The sequence below is a fragment of the Doryrhamphus excisus genome, linkage group LG22, assembly GCF_037039965.1.
Source record: "Doryrhamphus excisus strain RoL-2023G ecotype Guam linkage group LG22, RoL_Dexc_Guam_v1.1, whole genome shotgun sequence".
In the NCBI taxonomy this organism is placed as follows: domain Eukaryota; kingdom Metazoa; phylum Chordata; class Actinopteri; order Syngnathiformes; family Syngnathidae; genus Doryrhamphus; species Doryrhamphus excisus.
This window is the reverse complement of record NC_136378.1, coordinates 3,321,905-3,346,020: the sequence shown is the minus strand read 5'-3', so window position 1 is coordinate 3,346,020 and position 24,116 is coordinate 3,321,905. Positions and strand designations below refer to the sequence as shown.

The 24,116-nt window shown below is 42.1% G+C and overlaps 1 protein-coding gene across 3 annotated transcripts; it reads right to left on the bottom strand.

The window, feature by feature from the left end:
- Positions 1-7,923: 7,923 nt before the first annotated feature.
- On the bottom strand, positions 7,924-22,985 carry ctbp1l (C-terminal binding protein 1-like). Of its 3 annotated transcripts, none has more exons than XM_058063782.2 (11): positions 22,702-22,985; positions 21,665-21,714; positions 20,433-20,559; positions 16,672-16,826; positions 16,429-16,573; positions 15,070-15,276; positions 14,679-14,893; positions 13,278-13,408; positions 13,054-13,181; positions 12,104-12,221; positions 7,924-11,493 (listed from the first exon to the last, which is right to left on the bottom strand). In XM_058063782.2, the coding sequence occupies exons 3-11, from the start codon at positions 20,491-20,493 to the stop codon at positions 11,310-11,312; spliced, it is 1,344 nt and encodes a 447-aa protein (XP_057919765.1). In that variant the 5' UTR covers positions 20,494-20,559; positions 21,665-21,714; positions 22,702-22,985; the 3' UTR covers positions 7,924-11,309. The 3 variants fall into 3 exon arrangements, with proteins under 3 accessions (XP_057919765.1, XP_057919766.1, XP_057919767.1); XM_058063783.2 differs by lacking the exon at positions 22,702-22,985 and adding an exon at positions 22,451-22,649; XM_058063784.2 differs by lacking the exons at positions 20,433-20,559; positions 21,665-21,714; positions 22,702-22,985 and adding an exon at positions 19,184-19,281.
- Between the last annotated feature and the right edge of the window lie 1,131 nt (positions 22,986-24,116).

The window sequence follows — 24,116 nt, the reverse complement described above, 5'->3', positions numbered from 1 at the left end:
TAAGCTGCTGATTAACATCCATGAGCTCAGCAAGTCACCCTAATGAGAAACACTACATATACACACAAGTGTGTGTGTACGCACAAAATGACTCACTATCGGAAATCTGCGCTTGACCTCGGGCACAAAATGAGGGCATTTAGAGTTTGATGACGACTTGGAACAATCTGACCATTTACTGTACTACACACACACACACACACACACACACACACACATACACACAGCGAGCTCTCAGGTTGCTTCCTGCCAATGGCGTTGCACACGTCAACGTCACATGAGCCAAGTCAGCGAAGCATTGCGAGGAAAACCAATAAGCTAATCACGGCGCGTTAGCTCAACGCTTCATTGCAACAAACCCTCCAGATATTCACCCACGTTTACGCAAACACACACGGTACAGCTTAAAAGCGGGAACCCAATCTGGTGCCCCGGACGCAGGTTGACTTCCGATGGCAAAACTAAATTTCACGTAGGAAATTGAATCAATCTGTTCCAGGGTCAAACTCGTTCAGTGGAAAGTTTGTACTAACTTCGGTGCTTTAATGCTAAGAGTCCACTGTGCCGATGCCAGTTGGTGACAGTTTGCGTCAATGCAATTTGCTGTGGCGCCTAGTGTCACCAATAAGGTGCCTAGTGGCGTGCAGTGGCTCAAACTGCCTCACAACTGGCTCGTGGTGTCCCGTAAGTGTTGGTGTTAAATTCTTATGCAAAGAGTTCACTGGGCCGGTGCCAGTTGGTGCCAGTTTGCGCCAATGCAATTTGCTGTGGCGCCTAGTGTCACCAATAAGGTGCCTAGTGGCGTGCAGTGGCTCAAACTGACTCGTGGTGGCCCGTAACGGTGGCAAAAATTGAGTTTGGTGGCAAGAAAATGTCAAAATGTTTAAAATATTCGTCCACCAAGTGGAACCAAATGTCACAAACAATCCGTCGATTGGAATCCACTGGAATGTAATGGCACGAGCCAAGTTGTGCCAATGATGCTAGGAGTCCACTGGGCTGGTGCCTGTTGGTGCCAATGCAATTTGCTGTGGCGCCTAGTGTCACCAATAAGGTGCCTAGTGGCGTGCAGTGGCTCAAACTGCCTCCCAACTGGCTCATGATGGCCCGTAACGACGGCAAAAATTTTGTTTGGTGGCAAGAATATTTCAACATATTTTTAATATTCGTCCACCAAGTGGAACCAAATGTCACAAACAATCCACCTATTGGAATCCATTGGAATGTAATGGCACAAGCCAAGTTGTGCCAATTTTGCCAGGAGTCCACTGGGCCGGCGGCAGTTGGTGCCAGTTTGCGGCAATGCAATTTGCTGTGGCACCTAGTGTCACAAATAAGGTGCCTAGTCGCGTGCAGTGGCTCAAACTGCCTCCCAACTGGCTCGTGGTGGCCCATAACGGCGACAAAAATTGAGTTTGGAAACCAAATGTCACAAACAATCCACTTATTGGAATCTACTGGAATGTAATGGCACGAGCCAAGTTGTGCCAATGATGCTAGGAGTCCACTGGGCCGGCGCCAGTTGGAGCCAGTTCACGCGCCAAAGATTATATGCGCCATGGACTCCTAGCATCATTGGCACAACTTGGCTCGCGCCATTACATTCCAGTGGATTCCAATAGGCGGATTGTTTGTGACATTTGGTTCCACTTGGTGGACAAATATTAAAAAAAAATTTTAATTTTCTTGCCGCCAAACAAAATTTTTGCCACCATTACAGGCCACCACGAGCCAGTTTGAGCCACTGCACGCCACTAGGCACCTTATTGGTGACACTGGGCGCCACAGCAAATTGCATTGACGCTAACTGGCACTGGCCCAGTGGACTCTTAGCATAAGAATTTAACATCAACACTTCATGAACACTTCAGCTTTTTGAAGACGAAGGCTTCGCTACACATCTCAAAGTCATAGGCTAACCCAGCATATGGAACGTGGGTGTAATGTTAGCACTGTAGTTTACATACATTACTACAGCTGTGCCTTTAAGGTTACGTTGGCTTATGTGATCTATAGCATATTTTACAATACTTATATTATATTTTAGAGACCAGGGTTCGATTCCACCCTCGGCCATCTCTGTGTGGAGTTTGCATGTTCTCCCCCCGTGCATGCGTGGGTTTTCTCCGGGTACTCCGGTTTCCTCCCACATTCCAAAAAACATGCTAGGTTAATTAGCGACTCCAAATTGTCCATAGGTATGAATGTGAGTGTGAATGGTTGTTTGTCTATATGTGCCCTGTGATTGGCTGGCGACCAGTCCAGGGTGTACCCCGCCCCTCGCCCGAAGACAGCTGGGATAGGCTGCAGCACCCCCGTGACCCTCGTGAGGAAAAAGCTGTAAAAAATGAATGAATGAATATTATATTTTATAATACGCTATTGACTGTTTGGACGTACGGCCTTCAAAATAGTTGGAAAACTGCTGGATTTAGGATCTTTGAGAGATAAAACTAAACACTTTAGCTAAAATTATAATTGAGAATATGATTTTTCTTCGCAAAATATGAATGGTACAATATTCTAAGTGCCTGACGTAATAATAATGAAAGCACATACAGCTGAGGAAGGTTTAAAGATGGCTGCCGCCATTCTATACCGTCCTGCAAATCTTTCAACAAAACAAATCAGTCGGTTTCTAATTACCCGTCTTTTTTTGTACCCGGGCTGCAAGATTTATAGCGTAAGTGTAGCAAGCAAGCTTTGTAAATACACAGCGAGGGGAAAAAAAAAAAAAAAAAAAAAAGGGGCTCCTGGGCAGGAGAATGAAGTCACGCACCCACATGCGCGATGTAATCTGAGCACTGTTATGATAGCTGCTGTGGGCCTTGTGTGTGCATGTTAGTGCGTGGGATGAAAAGATGGCAGCAGCGGGCAACCTAAAGTAGAGACTTGGATACATGAAGGATTTTTTTTTTACGGGTGGGGGGGGGGGGGGCAATGAGATGCAGTAGACTTGAAATTCTTCCACTGGCGCAAAAAGGTTTCTCACCAGTACTGCCAGTCTTTACTGGCTCCTGTACGATGTTACATCACTTGGGGCAATAGTGCGAAATCTCGCAACCAACCAACTGAAAATCTTCATCTCAAATCGTAAATTAAGAAGATAAAAGTAGCAGATTTTGGTTGACTGCCATTTATGGCTAAACGTGTATTTGCCACCATTACTCCGCACATTATTATTCATGGACATATTTGGTAAACTAGGGCTGCATGGTGGTCGAGTGGTTAGCGCGCAGACCTCACAGCTAGGAGACCAGGGTTCAATTCCACCCTCGGCAATCTCTGTGTGGAGTTTGCATGTGGGTTTCCTCCCACATTCCAAAAACATGCTAGGTTAATTAGCGACTCCAAATTGTCCATAGGTATGAATGTGAGTGTGAATGGTTGTTTGTCTATATGTGCCCTGTGATTGGCTGGCCACCAGTCCAGGGTGTACTCGGACATACAGCTGGGATAGGTTCCAGCACCCCCTCTCCAGCACTATCCTTATGAGGATAAGCGGTAGAAAATGAATGAATGAATGAGTCCTCCTCCTATTTTGTGTGGAAGTGGTAACTTTTTGGCTTCTTATTTTGTCTTTCCCCACCCTCGGCCATCTCTGTGTGGAGTTTGCATGTTCTCCCCGTGCATGCATGGGTTTTCCCCCCCCCCGGGGACTCCGGTTTCCTCCCACATTCCAAAAACATGCTAGGTTAATTAGCGACTCCAAATTGTCCATAGGTATGAATGTGAGTGTGAATGGTTGTTTGTCTATATGTGCTCTGTGATTGGCTGGCCACCAGTCCAGGGTGTACCTCGCCTCCCGCCCAAAAGACAGCTGGGATAGGCTCCAGCACCCCCGTGACCCTCGTGAGGATAAGCGATAGAAAATGAATGAATGAGTTCTCCTCCTATTTTGTGTGGAAGTGGTAACTTTTTGGCTTCTTATTTTGTCTTTCCCCACCCTCGGCCATCTCTGTGTGGAGTTTGCATGTTCTCCTTGTGTATGAGAGGGTTTTTCTCCGGTTTCCTCCCACATTCCAAAAACATGCTAGGTTAATTAGCGACTCCAAATTGTCCATAGGTACGAATGTGAGTGTGAATGGTTGTTTGTCTATATGTGCCCTGTGATTGGCTGGCCACCAGTCCAGGGTGTACCCCGCCTCTCGCCTGAAGACAGCTGGGATAGGCTCCAGCACCTCCCCGCGACCCTTGTAAGGATAAACGATAGAAAATGAATGAATGAGTTCTCCTCCTATTTTGTGTGGAAGTGGTAACTTTTTGGCTTCTTATTTTGTCTTGGGTTGGCTGGGAATGAATGAAAACTTACTTACCAGCCGCTACGTTCTAAGGGTAATCACGGTAATGATTGACATGTCAGTTTGGAGACTGGTGACGGCAGTGACCAATCCACTGTGACATCTACAGCGTTCAATGACTGCATGGAAAGAAAGTGAAATATCGGTCAATGACAGTATAGACTCAACATTCAGAGCTAGAGACAGTGAAGGAATACATGGAATAATGGTAAATATTACTATATGGGAATGGGGGAATATGATGGAATATGATGGAATGGGAATGCACAGAAGGTTAACATGCAAAAACACATCTCAGGTTGCGTATGAACGTCATGTAAACTGATCGGGGAAACAAACTCAATTCAATTAGGTTTTCTACATTATCTGCAAAAGGCCGTTGCTAGCAACACGATGACGGCTCCAAATGGCGCGTATAGAAGATCAGATTGATTTAGTGGAAAAATACCCTCACTCCCGGATACAACGCTCCTGAGGGCATTCCGTTCCCTTAAGTTTTCCTGCGGTGTGATTCCGTTGCTGTGTGGAGAGAAAACAAAAAGGTAGCGGTGAGCGCTACCTTACGCAAATGACGGCCATCAATCTCATGTAATCAACAGCGGTGACATTTACTATTACTGCCAACGAGGTGTTTTGATTGATGGGAGTCATTATGCAAAAATGACCTAATCAGCTTCCATAAAACTTTTACATAATTAACAAAATTAAAGTTTTTTTTTTTTTTTTTTTAGCAACTATTGCAATTGTTACATGGCTGTCTAGAGGGCGCTAACTTGCTAGCATGCTTCTGGCATTCGGGTCCCACATAGCACATGTTTGATGTCAGCTCATGATAAGTGATTTGGCATTGTTAAGCCACTAAAGGCGACGCGGTGGTCGAGTGGTTAGCGCGCAGAGCTCACAGCTAGGAGACTAGGGTTCAATTTCACCCTCGGCCATCTCTGTGTGGAGTATGCATGTTCTCCAGCAACCCCCCGCCACCCTTGTGAGGATAAGTGGTAGAAAATGAATGAGTTCTCCTATGTTGTGTGGAAGTGGTAACTTTTTGGCTTCTTATTTTGTCTTTTCCCACCGCTTTTTCCTCACAGGGTAGCGGGGGGGGGGGGCTGGAGCCTATCCCAGCTGTTTTCAGGCGAGAGGCGGGGTGGAATTGAACCCTGGTCTCCTTGATGTCAGCTCATGATAGTGATTTGGCGTAATTAATCCACTAATCAGGATCGACACTAGTGATGATAAGGGGCATAGAAAACAGATGGATGGAATATGGTGGTTTTCGTGGCAAGTAGGTTCGACTCTGCAGACATGACATATTAGCTTTGGAACGTCTGCATAGTGTGAAGGAAAGAGTTTAAAACTGAGCAGGAGAGAGAAACAAAGAAGCCAACAGCTTACCACTTCCACATGGAATGGGAGGAGAACTTCTTTTCACTCAGTTATGCCCTTTTTTGTTTTGGCGTGCCTGCTTAGTGCGACGGAAAGTGGGCAGAGGACGCTAATTAGGGCGAGACACGATACTAAACACAAAGATTCGTTATTGTCTGCAATAGTACGAGCCGCAAATTATCTGATTTTGTCATCAGTGGGCGATCGGTCGGCGTATCCCGAGTGAAAATAGTTTCCCAACAAATCCACATTTAGTTTTGTATTTCCTGTATATTTATTTCTAAGGAATTCACGGTACTAATTTACAAAAAGGAATAATCTAGTTGGTTTAGTCCCACTGTGATGTAACATTTGTGTCATTCAGTAGCTGCCAGAATATAAAATGACTAAGTTAATGCATCCAAGTGTGTTAAGTCATCTAGCAGGAGACTAATGCATCACACAGACAGTGTAAACACACACACAACTTCAACTGTCAAACGGCTTTTTTTTTCTCCCAATCCGAACTCTTGGCTCAATGCTCTGCATTCGAACACTGTAATAATATGATGCACATCAAGCGACCGTCCATTGGATGAAGAATTAATATAATCAGGATGTCCCCGTTGGATGGGTAGGAGATACAGTGGCGAGCCAGCTTCACTGCACGAGCTTGAGTTCTTATTTTACTGGTTTTGGAAGGTTCTCACACCAGATCAAACCCACTGGGCTTTCAGCGCCATAACTCTTTTGTCCCTCGTGGAGGTGTACAAATAAATAAAAGTAATCTGGCAACCCAGCATGGGAGCTGACAGTGCTTAATGTATTGCACGCTTGCACAATCCTGAGTTGGACTTGTGGAAGTAATGAGGCAAAGTGTTGTTTGAAGTGTGTCTGAATCAGGCCTGTAAAAATACTGCTTGCATCCTGGGCCTCCTTGGACTACCAGAACTTGTACACACACGAGCTCTTATGCAACCTGTATGTCCTTCAACTTTGGATACGGCTGGATACTACACTGATTCAAATAACATTCATGTATACAAAAAATAATAATAATACATTCAATGTTTTATGTCAGCCTAGCAACTAGCTGTATAGCATGGAAATGTTGAGCGCTTTCCTTCGTCATTTGTCAAGTGTTTTACCATTTGTACCTTATTTAATTTTTTTTTTTAAGTTTTAGGACTGTTTAAGATGTGAAAATATTACTTTTAACATAAACCGAGTTAGACTGTCCCTCGTTTATCGCGGTTAAATGGTTCCAGAACCGACCAGGATAATTTAATTTAAGTAGTAGTCAATATTCCAGTAGTCTATGGTTCTTAAAAAACGACTTTCGTTTACGTTTTTATGTTTATTTAAAGTTAAAATTGTCATTTTAAATGTTGAAACTACACACGGAAGTAACACACAAGTATTACGTGCGCATGCGCAAAGTACGTCACACAGTCAAACAAGTAGAATGATTAATCATTCTTCACAGCTTTATTACTTCTTTAGAAATACATTTACTTTAAATGTATTTCTAAAGAATGTAGATTTACAATATCGCTATTATATTCAGCTGAGTCGCGTTACTTACAAATGTTTTCGTTAACGTATCGCAGAGGCCCGGAAAGAGGAAGAATGCAGTGTACCATACAAACCTTCGTGCGCATGCGCAGTGCTGCCTTTACAATGTGACATCGCCAACTACTGGTCTGGCATGCACATTACATCATTTCTGTGCTTATGACTGTATTGTAGTACTGTAATACATTTTTCTTCTGTGTTGTGGTGTAAATCGTTGCATGCTAATAAATGATTACATAATACAGCTGATGCTTCTGCGGGTGTCAGCAAAATAAAGGTTCCTCATGTGACTGTCTGGCTGGCTGCTTTTAGTCCACTGTCATTTAAAAAAGCAGGCCCCTGATTATGCGCATGTGGTAGCAATTTTAGGCCCGATAATCCCCCACCCTGTTCTATAGCCTGCGGGCGTACACAGAAGCCCCTTTCCCGTGTGTGCACTCCACCCGTAAAAAAAAACGTGTGGCCATCTCGGCACTGCGGTGCCCGTGTGACGCCCAATAAAAGAACCCGACAAACCGCAGTAAACAATTTTGTTTATGGTGAAAGCTCTGTAAACACAAATCCATGTCCTAAAAAGCGGTGGGATTGCACACTGGAAACCAGTTCAGATGAAATGAGCTATAAAAAAAGTTTGTGTACACAACACAAAGTGTAGCGTTTACAAAAGTTAAAACATGTAAACAAGTTTAATTTTTAAGATTTTATTAAAATATGGTGTGGAGTTTACCATTGGGAGTTACCATCACAAACATGATTGTTTCTAATAAAAAAAAAAAGTAAACAAAAAAATAAAGCTTAAGAGCCTAGTTACAGAGATGGGTTGTTTTTTGTTTTTTTTTTCATTTTTTGTGTTTTTGTTTTTGCAGTCTGGTGAAAATCAGTACACAAATGAGGGTGACAGGAAAGAGGAAAAAAAAAAAAAACAATATCACGTCATAAAAATACATTTCCCAATCTTAACATCACACACACACACACACACACACACACACACACACACACTCACACTTACTAGCATTCTTTCATTCACTACTTGTTAGATGGTTTAGACGTCAGTGCCAAAAGGAAAACAAGAGAAGGGAAAAAAGCTGTGGAACAAGACAAGAGGTCAGGGTGGGGGGGGGGCTTCTAAAAACACTCGGCCGTTCTACATTCGGAGGGAGGGGACAACTGCTAAAGGATATGTGTGTGCATTCGAACCCTGAGAGAGAAAAAGTGACTAATTCTTTTTTTTTTTTTTTTTTTGGGACAGATGACACCAGTGTCTGCTGTGCTCCCCACCCCATACTTCGCCCCTTCCACCCAACTCCAGCCCTTCTGGGGGGGGGGGGGGGGGCTCTGTCACAGCAGAGTGAAAGAGTCTTCATAAGCCCCCGGTAGTAGTAGTAGAAGTAGTAGCAGGAGGGGTGGTGGTGGTGGTGGTGGGTGCATTGCAATTTTAACACCCGAGAGTGAAATATCAGCTGGAGCTTTGTGACCACACACACACACACACACACACACACACACACACACACACTGTGCTTATATTGGTAGACTGTGAACAAATATACTGCTGGCTTGACTTGACAGGGGGGGGGAAATGTGTGTTTTATGTTTGATCCAAAAATATAAACTGTCGACTCCGGGCTGTATTTGGTGCAAAGGTGATATCGAATTCTATGAAGTTTTTTCAGAGCCACACGGTAAAGAAAAGAAAATTGTACTGAGAATAAAGTTGAATATTACAACTTTTTTTCTCAATGACTCTTTTCTGTCTTTTTACTTGCTAGAAACTCAGGAGTGAGGGGTTCTTTTTTTTTTTTTTGGCTAGTTGGTTTCTACTGGTCACCTGCTGTGGTCAACTGTTATTAAGGCAGTGAGTGGTTCCATGGCGACTTTCTAGAACAGCTACAAGGGGGGAGGATAGTAAGGCCGGGGGCGGCGGGGGGGGTATGGTAGGAAGCAGAGGGGTGTCTTATCTAAATTTTTCAGTACGACATGTAGAACACAGCATATATGCATTAAAAAAAAAAAAAAAAACAACATCTACGTTAAAACTAACCGGTATACATGACAGTGCACGGCTGAAATGAAAAAATATATATCATTATCATCATCATCATCAACAGCGAAAAATTTAAGATTACTCATTAATGGTAAAGTAATGGGGGGGGCGGTTAACAGAGAGGGAGGGGAGGTTATTCTTAAAAATATATATTCATCACATGACAGAGGAGCCAAGCATCACATGCTCCAAGTCACTCTTAGACTCTGAGGGCACAGGATAGCGGGGACGGGGCGGAAGAGGAGCAAAAACTGCACATTACTGGAAACTGACCACGACATAAATGTCAACAGGGGCTTAAAAAAAAAAAAAAAAAAATCAGCAGAGGGGAAAAGCAGCCATTATTTTTGAAGGGTTCAAAACAAACAAATCACACATGCACTACAAACAAGAGCAGCAGGGCGATGACAAAAAAGGGACGCAAAAAAAATGTTCTAATCAAAGAGCAGATAGCACAAGAACCACTTTTCTTTGTTCCTCGTTTATCATTAGCCAGTAAGACAGAGGACAAAAAGTGGTCATCAGGGGTCAAGGCATTTAAAAAAAAAAAAAAAAAATGAGACAAGCATTGGTTTTTTCGCAGCCTGAGTATTCAGTAGCCTATGAAGAGACAACCTATTGGTCTATTTTATGACGAGGGAAGTTTTTTTTTTTTTTTTTTTTTTGAATTTCATCTTATTACTGCTACAATATCACAACCCTTCTGGTAAAGGACAGTAAGAAGAATCTAGAAAAATCTGTACAAAAAAATAAAAGGGTATGCACGGTACATTCAATATCTGTTACTGAGGTACGAGAAAAAGGTGTTTTCCTTGACACCAGAGGGACAGTGGTAAAGAGTTATTCCCGGGGGATTATTCCTTTGGAAAGAAATCAGCTTGTTATAAACAGGGTGAACAAACACGCATATACACACCTGCATACACACACACACACACACACACACACACACACACACCGCTGTTGTTAACAAAGCCAGCATGTAAAGAATAACGTCCCCCTCACTCCTTGTGACGATCTAAAACTCCACTGTCCCCTCACGTTTAAAGGAAGAATGCATACTGGGTTCATGAGCATGTGTGGGGGGTGGGGACATGACAGGGTGGGAGAGAGTGGGATGGTCTGCACGTTGTTTGTTTTTTTTTAAGGGGGTGTCTTTGCTTCACAAACTAGAGTTGTCCTATTGAGGCTGAAACAAGCAGTCAGGCGGCGCCCTCTGCTGTTTGAGTGTTGGCTCTGCGGCTTTTTTTGGGCATGAGACAGAAATTCATGCCCGGGGGGGTTTGGGTGAGGGGGGTGTACGCAAATTCATCAATTCTACAAAGGATCACTGATCACTGAGGCTGGGACTAACAAATAACGAGCTGAACAAGTCAAAAGCACCAAAAGGTTAAAACTGGGGCTTCTAAGTGAGGCTTTTTGTGATTGGATGCAGATTAACTCGAAGTACACATCAAACCCTTCACAACTACGTTGGATGGCAGAAGAAGAGGAGAGGGGGATAAGAAAAGAAGAAGAAAGCAGTAACACAAGCCTTTCATGGACAAAAGGGCGGCTTCCTGCCCCCGAGCACCTCCACTGGGGTGAGTCAAGTAGAGGATGCGGCCAACTGGAAAGCCTTGAAAATGTTTTTTTTTTTCTCTTTACAAACATTAACACCTAGAGTCACAACTGATCGACTTTCCATTGAAACGACAGCCAACTACGGAAAAAAAACACCACTCCGATGAATCGAATCCTTGAGAACAAAGTTATTGCTGACTTTAAGGGGTTGTGATGAGGATGGCTGGGGAGGATGAAGGAAGGGTGAAAGTGAGAACGGGTGTGAGTGGGTCGGTCACGTGACGCCGAGTGGCTCGGCATCAAGGGCGTACTGTGTCTGATGCTGGGTGGATGGGTTTGGAGCCCGTTTTTTTTTTTTCTCCAGAGGTGACGGAATGTGCTGGCGGCAGCAAGGGGAGGGGCTAAAGTGGGGTGTGTATGGTGGTGGTGGTTGAGGGGTAAGAGAGGATTGGGGGGGGGGGCTATTGGTCGGAGGGGATGTCTCTGTCAGCTTCGGCCTTAGTTGGCTGCCCCGGGGAGGGGGCATGTGGTGGGTGAGAGACGGGGGCGATGCCGTGAGCCAGGTTTCCCGACACCAGGCTTTCGACCCCGGCGCCGGCTCCCGGGAGACCCCCTGCGGCAACATTGATCAGACCTGGAGGAAATCTGCAAAAATAGATGGGATAGATTACATTCTATTTTAGTTTAGGCAACATATTTTTGGGGGTCTTAAGAAGACGTTTTTGCTGATTTTGGCTTTTTGCACAGATAATGACCGAGTCATCATAAATGGAGTTAAAAACACGGGTGTCCAAAACCTGCTTCCACTGAGGGCTCTCTGGTTCTACCATATCTTACTTATTGTGTGGAAATATGGGCTAATAACTATAAAAGCAATCTTCACTCGCTAAATGTACTGCAAAAAAGGCCAGTAAGGATAATTCAGAGAACATACCAACTGCTTATTTCTAAAATCACAAATACGTGATGTATGGTCATATCACCTCGTACTTGGGTACAGGACAAAAAATTACAAAATTAAAAAAAAAAAAACAACTTAAACTATATTTAGGAAAGCAGGAAGTGAACAAATGTAACAGTTACTGATTGTAAAAGTACCAGATAGAGGGGTAGGATTTAATAAGCTTTGCTTCTTCCTACTCCTTTTGGACATGTGGAACTGTGAACTGATTATGTGATGCATTCAATTGTAATCTGATGCATGTTCAAATGAAATAAAGCCATTACCATTACCCCCCGGCTCATTCCTTCTTACCTGTACGTTGCTCCGTTAAGTTCCGGGTGAACAGTGGCAGCCTCCATGCTGGGCCACTGAGACGCTGCCATCAGATACTCTTTATTCACGCAATTCTTCAGGCTGTCCGGGATACGACCTTGAGCAGAACAAGGAAACTTTGAAAGGCTGCATTTCGATAGGATACAAGAGAGCTGCGGTCATATACACAAGCCAGTGCTTCAGTCTGGATGATATGTGGGTGGAGCAATAGCTGAGACGGTCAAAAATAATAGAATAATAATGTGTTAAAAAATATATATATATACAATAAAAAATATAAATAAAATATATATATTTTTAATTATGTATATATAATTATTTACTATTTATATATATATATATAATAAAAATATAATATATGTATAAAATATAAATGTAAGATACCCAACATGGACCCACAGAGGGTGATTAGCAACAGAGTGGACCATCTTATCATGCAGACAATCTAGGCCTTTTTTTTTTTATTCTGAGTGACGACACATCGATGTGTAGTTCGTGCAACGTTTTTTTTTGTGGTTTTTTTTGCATCGTCCCAGCCCTAGTTTAGTTTAAGAGTTGTCTTTCAGACTGGGATGTCTTGTACTGGGATGTACTTATACCCCAGTCTAGATTACAGTGAATTATGGCACTGGTGTACTCTGCCCTGAAACACAAGCAGACTAAAAGGCATTTTGCACATTGGTCAGGAGTCTCCATATTTCTAAATAAAGAACTACATATCTTTGAAACAACTGCGGATTTAAGACAGGCTGCTGTATTCACCTAATTTGGGCATTCATTGTCCTGATTTGCTTAGAGAGGATATAGCTACAGTCGGCTTTATTTACAAAGCTTTTCATGGGAATCTTTCAAAAGGTTGAGCGAGTGCTTATGGCATTGAAAATCCTGTCAAATAAATGTGTTGTTTTCGGTTTGACCTCATGACCTACCAGTGATGGCACGACGCACTTCCCTGGCTGCCTCCTCCCGAGCCTCCACCGACGCCTGCTCGCTGTACCAGGAAGTATGTGGAGTGCAGATCAGGTTTGGGGCATCCTTCAGCGGGCCTGTTGAAAAACTGTCAAGGAACAGGAGGGTTGCTATGGAGGGGAGTGATGAATTCAAAAACACCTCTGACTGCTGGAAGAGGGAGGAGGGCCTGTGGTGAATTTACCTGAAGGGTTCGGTCTCGTGGACGTCCAAAGCGGCCCCTCGTATCCGACCCTCCTTCAAGGCCTGAGCCAGTGCTTTTTCGTCGACTAGACCGCCTCTTGATGTGTTCACCAGGAAAGCTCCCTGCCGCATCTAGGTTGTGGAAGTTAGTTACGGATCAGTCAAACTTTATTGTGTACAAAGATGCGATCATGAATACGAAAATACTGAATTTTTTCATTTCTAAGTATTTCAGTGAGTGCCCTATAAAGCAGGGGTCTCAAACACGCGGCCCACGGGCCAAATGTGGCCCACAGGACACTATTTTGAGGCCCCCGCCTTGATATGAAAATTTAATGTTAGTGCGGCCCAGAAAAAATGATAACGTTTGATTAATGTTCATGTTAAAGGTTAAATAACTGTTAATAGTTATCCTCCCTATCCGTGTGGAAGTGGTAAGTTTTTGGTTTTTTAAGTTCAAAGGTAATAACTTGGAGGCTACCGTTTAGGTCGCTAGCGCTCTAGTTTGCGAGTTAGCATGTGTCTCAAGACCCTGCAGTTGCGCAATATGTTGTAAATAAAGAGTATAAATGTGACTATAGTCGTGTTTTGTCATGTCTACAGGGCTCTAATAATGCTTTGTTCATTTTAATCGGAAAAAAATAATTTGTCTACCCACCAACTATATGTGGTTTCTTAAGTTTTTATTATTTGCCGTTTTATTATTATTGTTATTATTATTATTGTTATTATTATTGTTATTATTATTATTATTATTATTATTATTATTATTATTATTATTATTATTATTATTATTATTATTATTATTATTATTATTATTATTATTATTATTATTATTATTATTATATTTATTTATTTATTACTGATTGATTGATTCTTTATTCTTGATTTGTTTGTTTATTTTTCATCTTATTTTGTGCAGAAAAATAAAAATTAAGATATTTGAGAACAGTGGAATGTTTTATCAGAGCTTTCATTGTAGAAAATCGGAACCAAAGCACTGAAAAAGTTTGTATATTTTTCTGTTTTTAATAAATGCGTTTTTTTGGGGGGGTAAAACCTGATGCGGCCTAGTCTCACCCAGACCCTAGCTCCGGTGGCCCCCAAGTAAATTGAGTTTGAGACCCCTGCTATAAAGGGTTAACAGAATTGTGCTATAAAAGCAGAATCCCACAGAAATTGACATAATGTGAATTAAATGCTATCATGGTGAAGAGAAGGAACATTCGTGTGGGGAAGTTTTCGTCAATCGTGGCGGAATCTCATCACAATCACCCGCCTAACCTCCTGAACTAAACATGTCAAAATGTCCACCCGAAACACTGGCAAAAGTTTGCGTAAAAAAAACATACCGGAAGCTACCAAAACCGTATTTCATACAGCACCAGTGAATGCAACTCACCTGTTTGATGGTGAAGTCGTTGATGAGGTGGTGGTTGTGCTCGTTGAGGCTGCAGTGCAGGGATACGCAGTCGGAGTGGATGAGCAAGTCCTGGAGGGTGGCCATGCGCTGCAGGCCCAGGGAGCGCTCCACGCCATCAGGCAAATAGGGGTCATAGAAAATAACGCCAAATCCGAACGCTTTGGCACGAAGCGCCACTGCTTGTCCAACGCGCCCTGGCGAGGCACAATAATAAGCTCATGAGTGCAACTGAGGGGCATTTATTGGAACCAAGGTTTATGTCAACAAATACTGATCTTTCTTTTATTGATAATATAACAATATACTGCACCTGAGCAGGTCTACAAAAAAAAAAAAAAACTACTCCACACAATTTAACAAGTGGACTTACCAAGTCCGATGATGCCCAGCGTCTCTCCTCGTATGCGAGCGGCACCGCCAGCCACCTCTCGGATCTGCTCCACACTGGAGGCGCGGGTTCCCTCCCTGAGAGCCTGGTGCATCCATGTGACTCGCCTGTACAGGTTGAGGATCAAACATAGAGAAGTATCGGCTGTCTCCTCCACCGAGGACGCTGGAACGTTACAGACAGCAATGCCTGCACCGAAGGAAACATGAAACGTACGGTTAATTCAATGACTTCTTTAATGACAAATGTCAAAGCATGTATTAAGTTCCTTCGCAAGATGGCAGGATTTGTCGAAACAAAGAAAAGAGAGCACAATGCTTTCAAATGTTCAAGGCAAATCTACATCAAGTTAAAAAACGACCACAGGAAGCCAAAGTACTTGATGACATCAAGGAACTGGACAAATATTGAGGATTACGTTACAGCAGGGGTCTCAAACACGCGGCCCGCGGGCCAAATGTGGCCCGCAGGACACTACTTTGAGGCCCCCGCCTTGATATGAAAGTTTAATGTTAGTGCGGCCCACGCAAGTTTTTATATGGATGCTGTATGGTATCATGTACCCAGAAAAAATTATTACGTTTGATTCATGTTCATGTTAAAGGTTAAATAACTGTTAATAGTTATCCTCCCTATCCGTGTGGAAGTGGTAAGTTTTTGGCTTTTTAAGTTTCAAAGGAAATAACTTGGAGGCTGCAGTTTAGGTCGCTAGCTCTCGAGTTAGCATGCAGTTGCGCAATATGTTGTAAATAAAAAGAGTATAAATGTGACTATAGTCGTGTTTTGTCATGTCTACAGGGCTCTAATAATGCTTTGTTCATTTTAATCTGAAAAAAATAATTTGTCTACCCACCAACTATGTGTTTTTTTTAAGTTTTTATTATTTGCCGTTTTTATTATTATATTTATTTATTACTGATTGATTGATTTTCTTTATTTTTTATCAGAGCTTTTATTGTAGAAAATCGGAACCATACATGCCTTAATGCCTTAATAAATGCCTTTTTTTTGGGGGGGGGGGGGGGGGAACCTGATGCGGCCCAGTCTCACCCAGACCCTAGCTCCAGCGGCCCCCCAAGTAAATTGAGTTTGAGACCCCTGCTTTACAGCATCTTGACTACAAGGAAAATGAAAATCAGCCTAATGGAACAATAAGCTACAGCAACACAATGAATTAATGAATTATGTGAATGAATTATCAATAATAGACACGGAAAAGGGGTAGGATTAAATAAGATCCACTTCTTCCTAATCCTTTTCAGACATGTTGAATTGTGCACTTGTTAAGCAAGGGCCACAAACAAAATAAACCATAAATCTATGTAAGTTAGGCTTTCTTACCAAGTTCAGCAGCTGCTTTGATGTCAACATTGTCAAAACCAGATCCAATTCGCACAATTACACGGAGGCCTTTAAACTTCTCTAAGTCATCTCTGGACAGAGTGATGGTGTGATAAAGCAGGGCGGCCACAGCCTCATTCAGCACCTGCGCAAAACAATTGTATCATTAATGAAATGATGAATGACATCTCCACAGAATCAATACAGAGGACAGATTGTTGTTCAAATTATAGTCAAACTTACCTTCTCGTGAATTTCTTGCGTGGACTGGGCATCGCAGAAGGCCACGGTGGCGACATCTTTCAGGATGGGCATTTCCACGGTGCAGTCGCGCCCATCCAAAAGCGCCACCAGAGGCCGTGGATGCATGGGCCCATTAAGGATGGGGGGGCGGATACCTGAGTCAAGTCGAGAGAAACCATTAGATATGACTTTGCATTCTGCACAACACTTGTTTTTGAAAAGCAATATAATGCTAACAGAGCTATGTAAACAAGCAGCACAGATTATATAACCTCACTGGGCCGATGCAGTACTTTTAGTAGCGTTTCATTGTAGTACAGGAAAAACAGCACCCTGGCTTTTTAATGCATGACACTATGTAGGGAGGGGAAAGAGGAAGGGATGATAAATACAATTAAATAAATAAACAATACTTAAACAATAATTCCTTTATAATAAGAATAAAGGAAGTGGAAAACACTGTAGTTGGGATAGCAGTGATTGGGAAGAAGTAAAACTCAAGTGTGATTATTTAATTTGAGGTATTTTTAAGAATATTTTTCTTTTTTTCATTCACATTTATTTTTCAATCTCACTGAAACAATACCATAACATTGGTGTTTTTATATCCTTGTTAGCTTGTGATGACTTTTGTCCACTCCAGATGGTGGTCGGGTGCCTCAAGCTAGGTGAGGGTGGTTGGATGTGGGTTTTTGCATTCTGGTAGACAAGGAATAATTTATGTTTTTGTTGGGATGAGGCTGGAATCTGGGTGGTTGGGGGGTGGGACTAGATAAATCTTGACTTTTCCCATTCTCTTTTGAACATGTGCATGTTTATATGTACATCGGTGTTTTTTTTATTTGTGTTGATTTATGGTTGGTTTGTTGTGCTTTTGGATGATTTTCATGTTCGAAATAACGAAGAAGAAAAAAAAATGGCACAACTTGCTGAGCAAAAATGATCAATGCTAGCCTGGGTATTGTTACAGCCAGGGAGAGGTATTCCTATTCCTATTTCTTAAGTGAAAATATATTTTTGGATGTTACATACGTGTGTGACAAGCAAGAATGCTAGCTGCTAATAAGTTAAAACAGTGGCTAACTTATTTTTACACTTGCATCACACACTCAGTTCTTAAAGGTTTAATAATGGCTGACCCTTGAATTACTGGATTTTCCATTTACATTTCTATGGAATCTTAATTAAAAAAAAAAGTGAACCAGTGCCCCAAAATGAACTATGTTTGACCCCAGAAGTTTGACTGTGTCCATAATTCCTCTTTACTGTATGTAGTGGGGGGCATGCATGAGAAGAGGGTGGGGGACAGGGAAGAGGTGATGGGGAGTGTTGTGGCTAAAGGGGCAAAGGGGGAGGGGTGTAGAACTCTGCAGGGTCTCAGAGGAGAGGACAGGAGAGGCGAGGGGGGTGGGGGGGTTGGGGGTTCATGACTGGGTCTGAGTCATGACCTAAATTCTCCAATGTGGGAGACTTCCTCGCATGTATTTTTCCTGCGTCTCCCCCCCCCCACCCCCCTTCTTAATTTAAGGAGACAACTTTGCAGCGACACGGTATCCCATCATGTTGCATTTGAGAGAAACGGGAAAAAAATGCTTCAATTGAAAATTGACTTTAATAACAACACAGCTACTTTTCTTTCCATGCTTAGTGCAACGTCACACATGCACCGGTACACACCATCATGTTCCTGCTGCGTGACAGGTGTCTGTGTGTGCGTCTCCCAGTGTGGGGGGAGTGTGACAAGCTGGAACATTTACTTGGAAAAAAAACAAAAAAAAAAAAAAAAAGGGGAAGAGATAATAATGGAGGGACGCCGGCTAGTAGTCCAGGGTGCAAAACAAATATTTGTTCCGGCTTGCTGCAATGTCAGATATTTATCGACGTGGAAGAAATGAAAGAGAAAGAGAAACACGCTGCTGGTGAAAAAGTGCCGCATATGGCTGAGAAGGGGGGGGAAGCAAATACGCATACTTCTTACACCCTGGGTGGAGAAAGACAAACCAAAATGGCTTCATGACAAAGAAGGCCTCAGAACAAGTTGCAGGGGAAATACACAAGGCGGCCCACTCACAGTGGGTAATTTGAGTAAAGGACGCTGGCATAGCCGGGGCCGACAAAACGCAAGCATGGCCGCACACAATACATTTCATTCAGTGTTTCATTCATTCTGCCTTCCTCTCCCTTTTTCTTCCCCCCCCTTCATGCTCCCTCTGGCTGCATTTGGACGAAGGAGAGGAGGGGGGAGGGGCAGCAGATGATGATAATGCAGCAAGAAACGGTACTCCACCCAGACATGCGCGCGCACACACACACACGCTGTTATTCAGTTCCTTCTGTGCGGCTGCGACAACACAAATGTGCTGAAACACACAACCGAAAACATACACGCCTTGAATTTTGCGCCACACCCAAAAACCACAGTCCTCGTCCCTCCCCCACAGGCAGCACAGATCCCCGAAACCGGACAACACACAACCCGAAACAGAGAAAGACATGAGCAACAAGAGCTAACCTTGCATTATGAAGTCTGTCAGCCCTTCTTCCTCTCTCGCCTCGCTCTCCCGCTATTGCTTTTCGCTCTCCCTCTCTCGCCACACGCTCCCTCCCTCTCTCTCTCTCAGCTGTCATCCACGCCCAGCCGTCCCTCCCCCCGCCAAATCCGTGGTCCAATCGCGGGCGGCTCCATTCAAGGCCAGCCAACCAGCACTAACCTTATTAGCATATAGCCGAGGCCTGAGGGCGGTTTGGGGCCGTTGTCATTTTTTAAAGAGACAGCTGGCCCGTTTCCCCATGGCTGTAGCCGCGACCCTTCACCTTGCACTCTCCTTCTCACCCGTCTCCAGAGACTCTCCCACAATATTCCCTCCATTTCAAGCTCGCCGTTTACGTCGGATCTCACATCGGCTACTCACCATACTTGTCACATAAAATTTCGGCGACATAAATTGATATTTTTGTATTGTTGCATATTGCATGTAATGAATTAAACTGCCACTCTGCAAGAGAAATCAGACTTTTCCACAAAATTTTTTTTATTCCTCTACTTGGATTGTGAACGCATGTGTCCAACATTTTTCTGCCGACAGCCGCATAAAAGAAAACCAAAGGGGCCACAAATGGCCCCTGGGCCATATTTGGGACACCTCTGCTTGACACCTCATTGTTACCATGTGCTTTATTTTCTGGACTATTTTGAGTTTTCTATTTATATTATGAAAGGTGGTGGTTATTGAAAATTGTCGAGGAGCAATTACACGCAACAAAAAATATAAAAACAACACTTTGGTTTCTTGTCCCATCTTTCATCAGATGAACTCAAACAGCAACAATGTTTATTCTATGCACATAAGTCATATTTCGCTCAAATATTCGTCTCAAATCTATCCAAATATGTACCAACATAATCTATCCACCTCACAGGTGTGGGATTACACAGCATAACTATTGCACAGGTGTGCCTTAGACTGGCCACAATAAAAGGTCAATTCGAAATGCCCGGGTTTATCACAGAGCATAATGCCACAGGTGGGGACTGTGCAGTCGCCATGCCGACGGCAGGAATGTGAATTGAATTTTCATTTTTCATACTTTTCATAGAATTTGGCAGTAAAGCCAACCCGGGAATCATAACCGCAGAGCCAAGTAGTGCACCTAAAGTTGTGTTTTGTGCATATGGACTTAAAAGCCAGATGCTGATCATGATTCCAATTCTTAAAAGTATAGTTTTGTAACAAAAAAAAAACAAACAAACATAACCTCACCCTCACAAATGCGGTCGAGCCTCTGGCGCTTGACCTGTTTATGTTTGTCCATCAGAGCCATAGACCGAGCACACTGGATGTCCAACACAGGAGAACCGATCTGAGAACCTCTTGATCAAATCCACTCCTGTTGACCGGAAAACACAAAGACAACGGTTAAAACTTATGACAAAGTAAAGTACCAGAAAACAGTGTATACATGGAAAGGAATATTCCCATCTCCTGTCTACATGCATCGTTATAATCAATCGGAATAGTCAATGGGGCATGCGCAGTAAAAACGTAAACATCATGTGATTCATCAAAGATGGCGGACGAGAGTGTGATTACCACGGTTGTTGGGACAGTTGCTACTCTTTTTCGCAGTTGCGAGTTTTTCGTCCGTGCAGTTCTTTTAAAGTTTGTATCAAAAACGAACTTTCCGCTGTAGTCCAGTAATGACTGCTTGGCGCCATTTTCAAAACCTGAGAGACGTCTGCGTGTTACGTTACGGCTGAGCATGAGCTGAAAGAACGTATCCTGACAACTTTCCGATTGAGCGGGTACAAGATACGTCAATGCGGCACGGTGGTCGAGTGGTTAGCGCCAGGGTTCAATTCCACCCTGCATGTTCTCCCCGTGCATGCGTGGGTTTTCTTCGGGTACTCCGGTTTCCTCCCACATTCCAAAAACATGCTAGGTTAATTAGCGACTCCAAATTGTCCATAGGTATGAATGTGAGTGTGAATGGTTGTTTGTCTATATGTGCCCTGTGATTGGCTGGCCCGCCTCTCGCCCGACGACAGCTGGGATAGGCTCCAGCGACCCTCGTGAGGAAAAGCGGTAGAGAATGAATGAAGATACCTCAATCGGATTGGGGAAAGGATTATTATTATATATTCATTCGGATTTGCACTTTTCTTTCGGAATGAGGTGTATACAAAGGTTAGATTCTTTCCATTTGAGCAAATAACCCGAACGGAATTGAATATTTGTGTCCATGTACGTATACATGGCTATTAATACTGTATTTTGATTGCCTTTTGAGGAAAAATTGCTTCAGGTTTTCATTTTATGGAACAACTAACAAAAACAAGATTACATTAATAAGAAATAAATTACAATAGCAGCATTTTAAATAAAAAAAAGTGACGCATATGTTAATATTCTGACTTTCTTCTTGTGCATAGAGTCAAAGGGATGGATAAAAAAAAGAGCATTATATAACCGTAACGTTTTGTTCCAGCACTCACCTGGAAAGCAATGCCTGTTGTGAAAGTTAGGCTGTCAGCTGAAGTTGATACTGAAAACAAAGAAAAAGGTACATTGACTTTAAGATCGACATTGTCGTGCCTTGTTAGCTTGACAATAGCATGCTAACAACAATCAGCAATCAATGAAATAAATACAATACCGCCAATACATCAGTCACGTGTTTACAGTATATATATATATATACCAAAGTGTACAATAGACTATAGTTTTAAGTATATGGCGTAAGTTAGCCTCTCAGTATGTCACGCACGACTTGTACATCGTTTAACAGTTGAAGACAAGTTATTCAAATACTTATTCAAAATAAGACACCCAATACTTTATCAACTATTAGTGTAATTTTAGAACTCGCTACGTCGACAGGGCTCCCTTGTTAGCAGCAAAGTTACCGTTACCCAATTAACATTAGCTAGCTCGCCACACATCGATATAATAATGAATGGTGGATGCTACTTCAAAAGTATTTCATTTAAAGAGTTTGCTAATATAAAACACGCACAATAACCCCGTTTGTTAAAATTAGTCATGTTAACTTCTAAGCAGCGACCTCAACTATAGCTAACTATCGACTTAGCTAAAATCAGCTAGCTTAGCCGATGTAAGCTAGCGTACCCAAACACAAACATGGGGTTCTAAGTAGATTATATTTGAATGGGAAATAGCAAAAACGCACCGAGATTATGTGTGCGCGACATTTAAATGTGACTTAACTACAGCTGAGTGTCAAAAAGTGGCGTTTTTAGCCATGTATAAAACTACATTACCTGGTACGTTTACACATTGCTAACTAGCTAGCTAGCTAGCTCGTGAAGCGAGCGTGTGTGGGGAAGGATGCAAAGAGGGGAGCCCATTTCGCTCGATTTGTTATCAGCTACGTTGAAGGGAAAATCGATCTACATTTTTTTTTAAAACTACAAATAAAAATACACATGTCCATTGTGACTAAATCCAATTAGCACCACACACACAGTGCCCAGAGATCGAATCTAGTTTGAAATAAACGCTAGTTATTTACCCCGAATCAACTCTTTTGGAGAGTGCCGAGACAGTGTGCGTGCGTCGGTGTGGTTCCCTCTCTCCCGATCGCCATGAAATTGCACAAAAGAGGAAGTGCTATGTTTGGTGGGGGGCAGTGTGACTGTGAGAAAGAGCGCCGGTGGTCTGGAAGGAGCGCCCTCACCTTTCATGGCGGAAAGATTGCCTTCAATCTTGACACTACTAGAGTGAAAATATCTTTGACCTTACCATGATGGCGGAACTTTAAATACCGGGGGTACTGCTGTTAGCATCTTCGCCTCATCTTTCATGGCGGAAAGATTGCCTTCAATCTTGACACTAGAGTGAAAACATCTTTGACCTTACCATGATGGCGGAACTTTGAATACTGTTGCTGTTAGCATCTTCGATTATGACTCATTAGCGCATGTCCGTTATAATAGAAAAGAGTAAAAAAGTGTTTTTTTTTTTGCTTTTACATTCAAATGCTAACTTTTGTAAAATGACAGTTTTATGAGCATAGTCATAATTTTACCGTAGGTACTTTTATGTGGTAGGTACGCTTCATAGTTTTAGATTTTACTTCAGTATTTGATAAATAAATGGCAACTTTACAGTGAAGTCATCATTTTATTTATTTATTTATTTATTTATTTATTTATTTATTTATTTATTTATTTATTTTTATTTTTATTTTTATTTTTATTTTTATTTTTATTTTTATTTTTATTTTTATTTTTATTTTTATTTTTATTTTTATTTTTATTTTTTTCCATCATTTTTAAAAATGATATAACTTGTATGAAATATTTAAACATATTTAATTACTCTAATAAAGTCATTTTATGACATTTACGTGGAGTATATAATAATAATGTTATTTATATTGCACTTTACATTACAGACATCTCAAAGTGCTACAAAGAAAGCATAACACCTACTGTGAAGCAACACAACAAAAGTTATATATCAGGGGTCTCAAACACACGGCTCGCGGGCCAAATGTGGCCCGCAGGATGCTAGTTTAGGCCCGCGCAAGTTTGATATGGATGCTGTATGGTATCATGTACCCAGAAAAAATTATTACGTTTTGATTAATGTTCATGTTAAATGTTAAATAACTGTTAATAGTTATCCTCCCTATCCGTGTGGAAGTGGTAAGTTTTTGGCTATTTAAGTTTAAAGGAAATATGTTGCGTGTATTTTATTTGTATATTTTTCTTTATTCTTGATTTGTTTATTTATTTTTCATCTTATTTTGTGTAGAAAAATCTAAATTAAGATATTTGAGAGGAGTGGAATGTTTTATCAGAGCTTTTCTTGTAGAAAATCGGAACCAAAGCAAAGTTTATTAATTTTTCTGTTTTTAATAAATGCGTTTTTTTTTTTTTTTGAGAACCTGATGCAGCCCAGCCTCACCCAGACCCAGAGTTT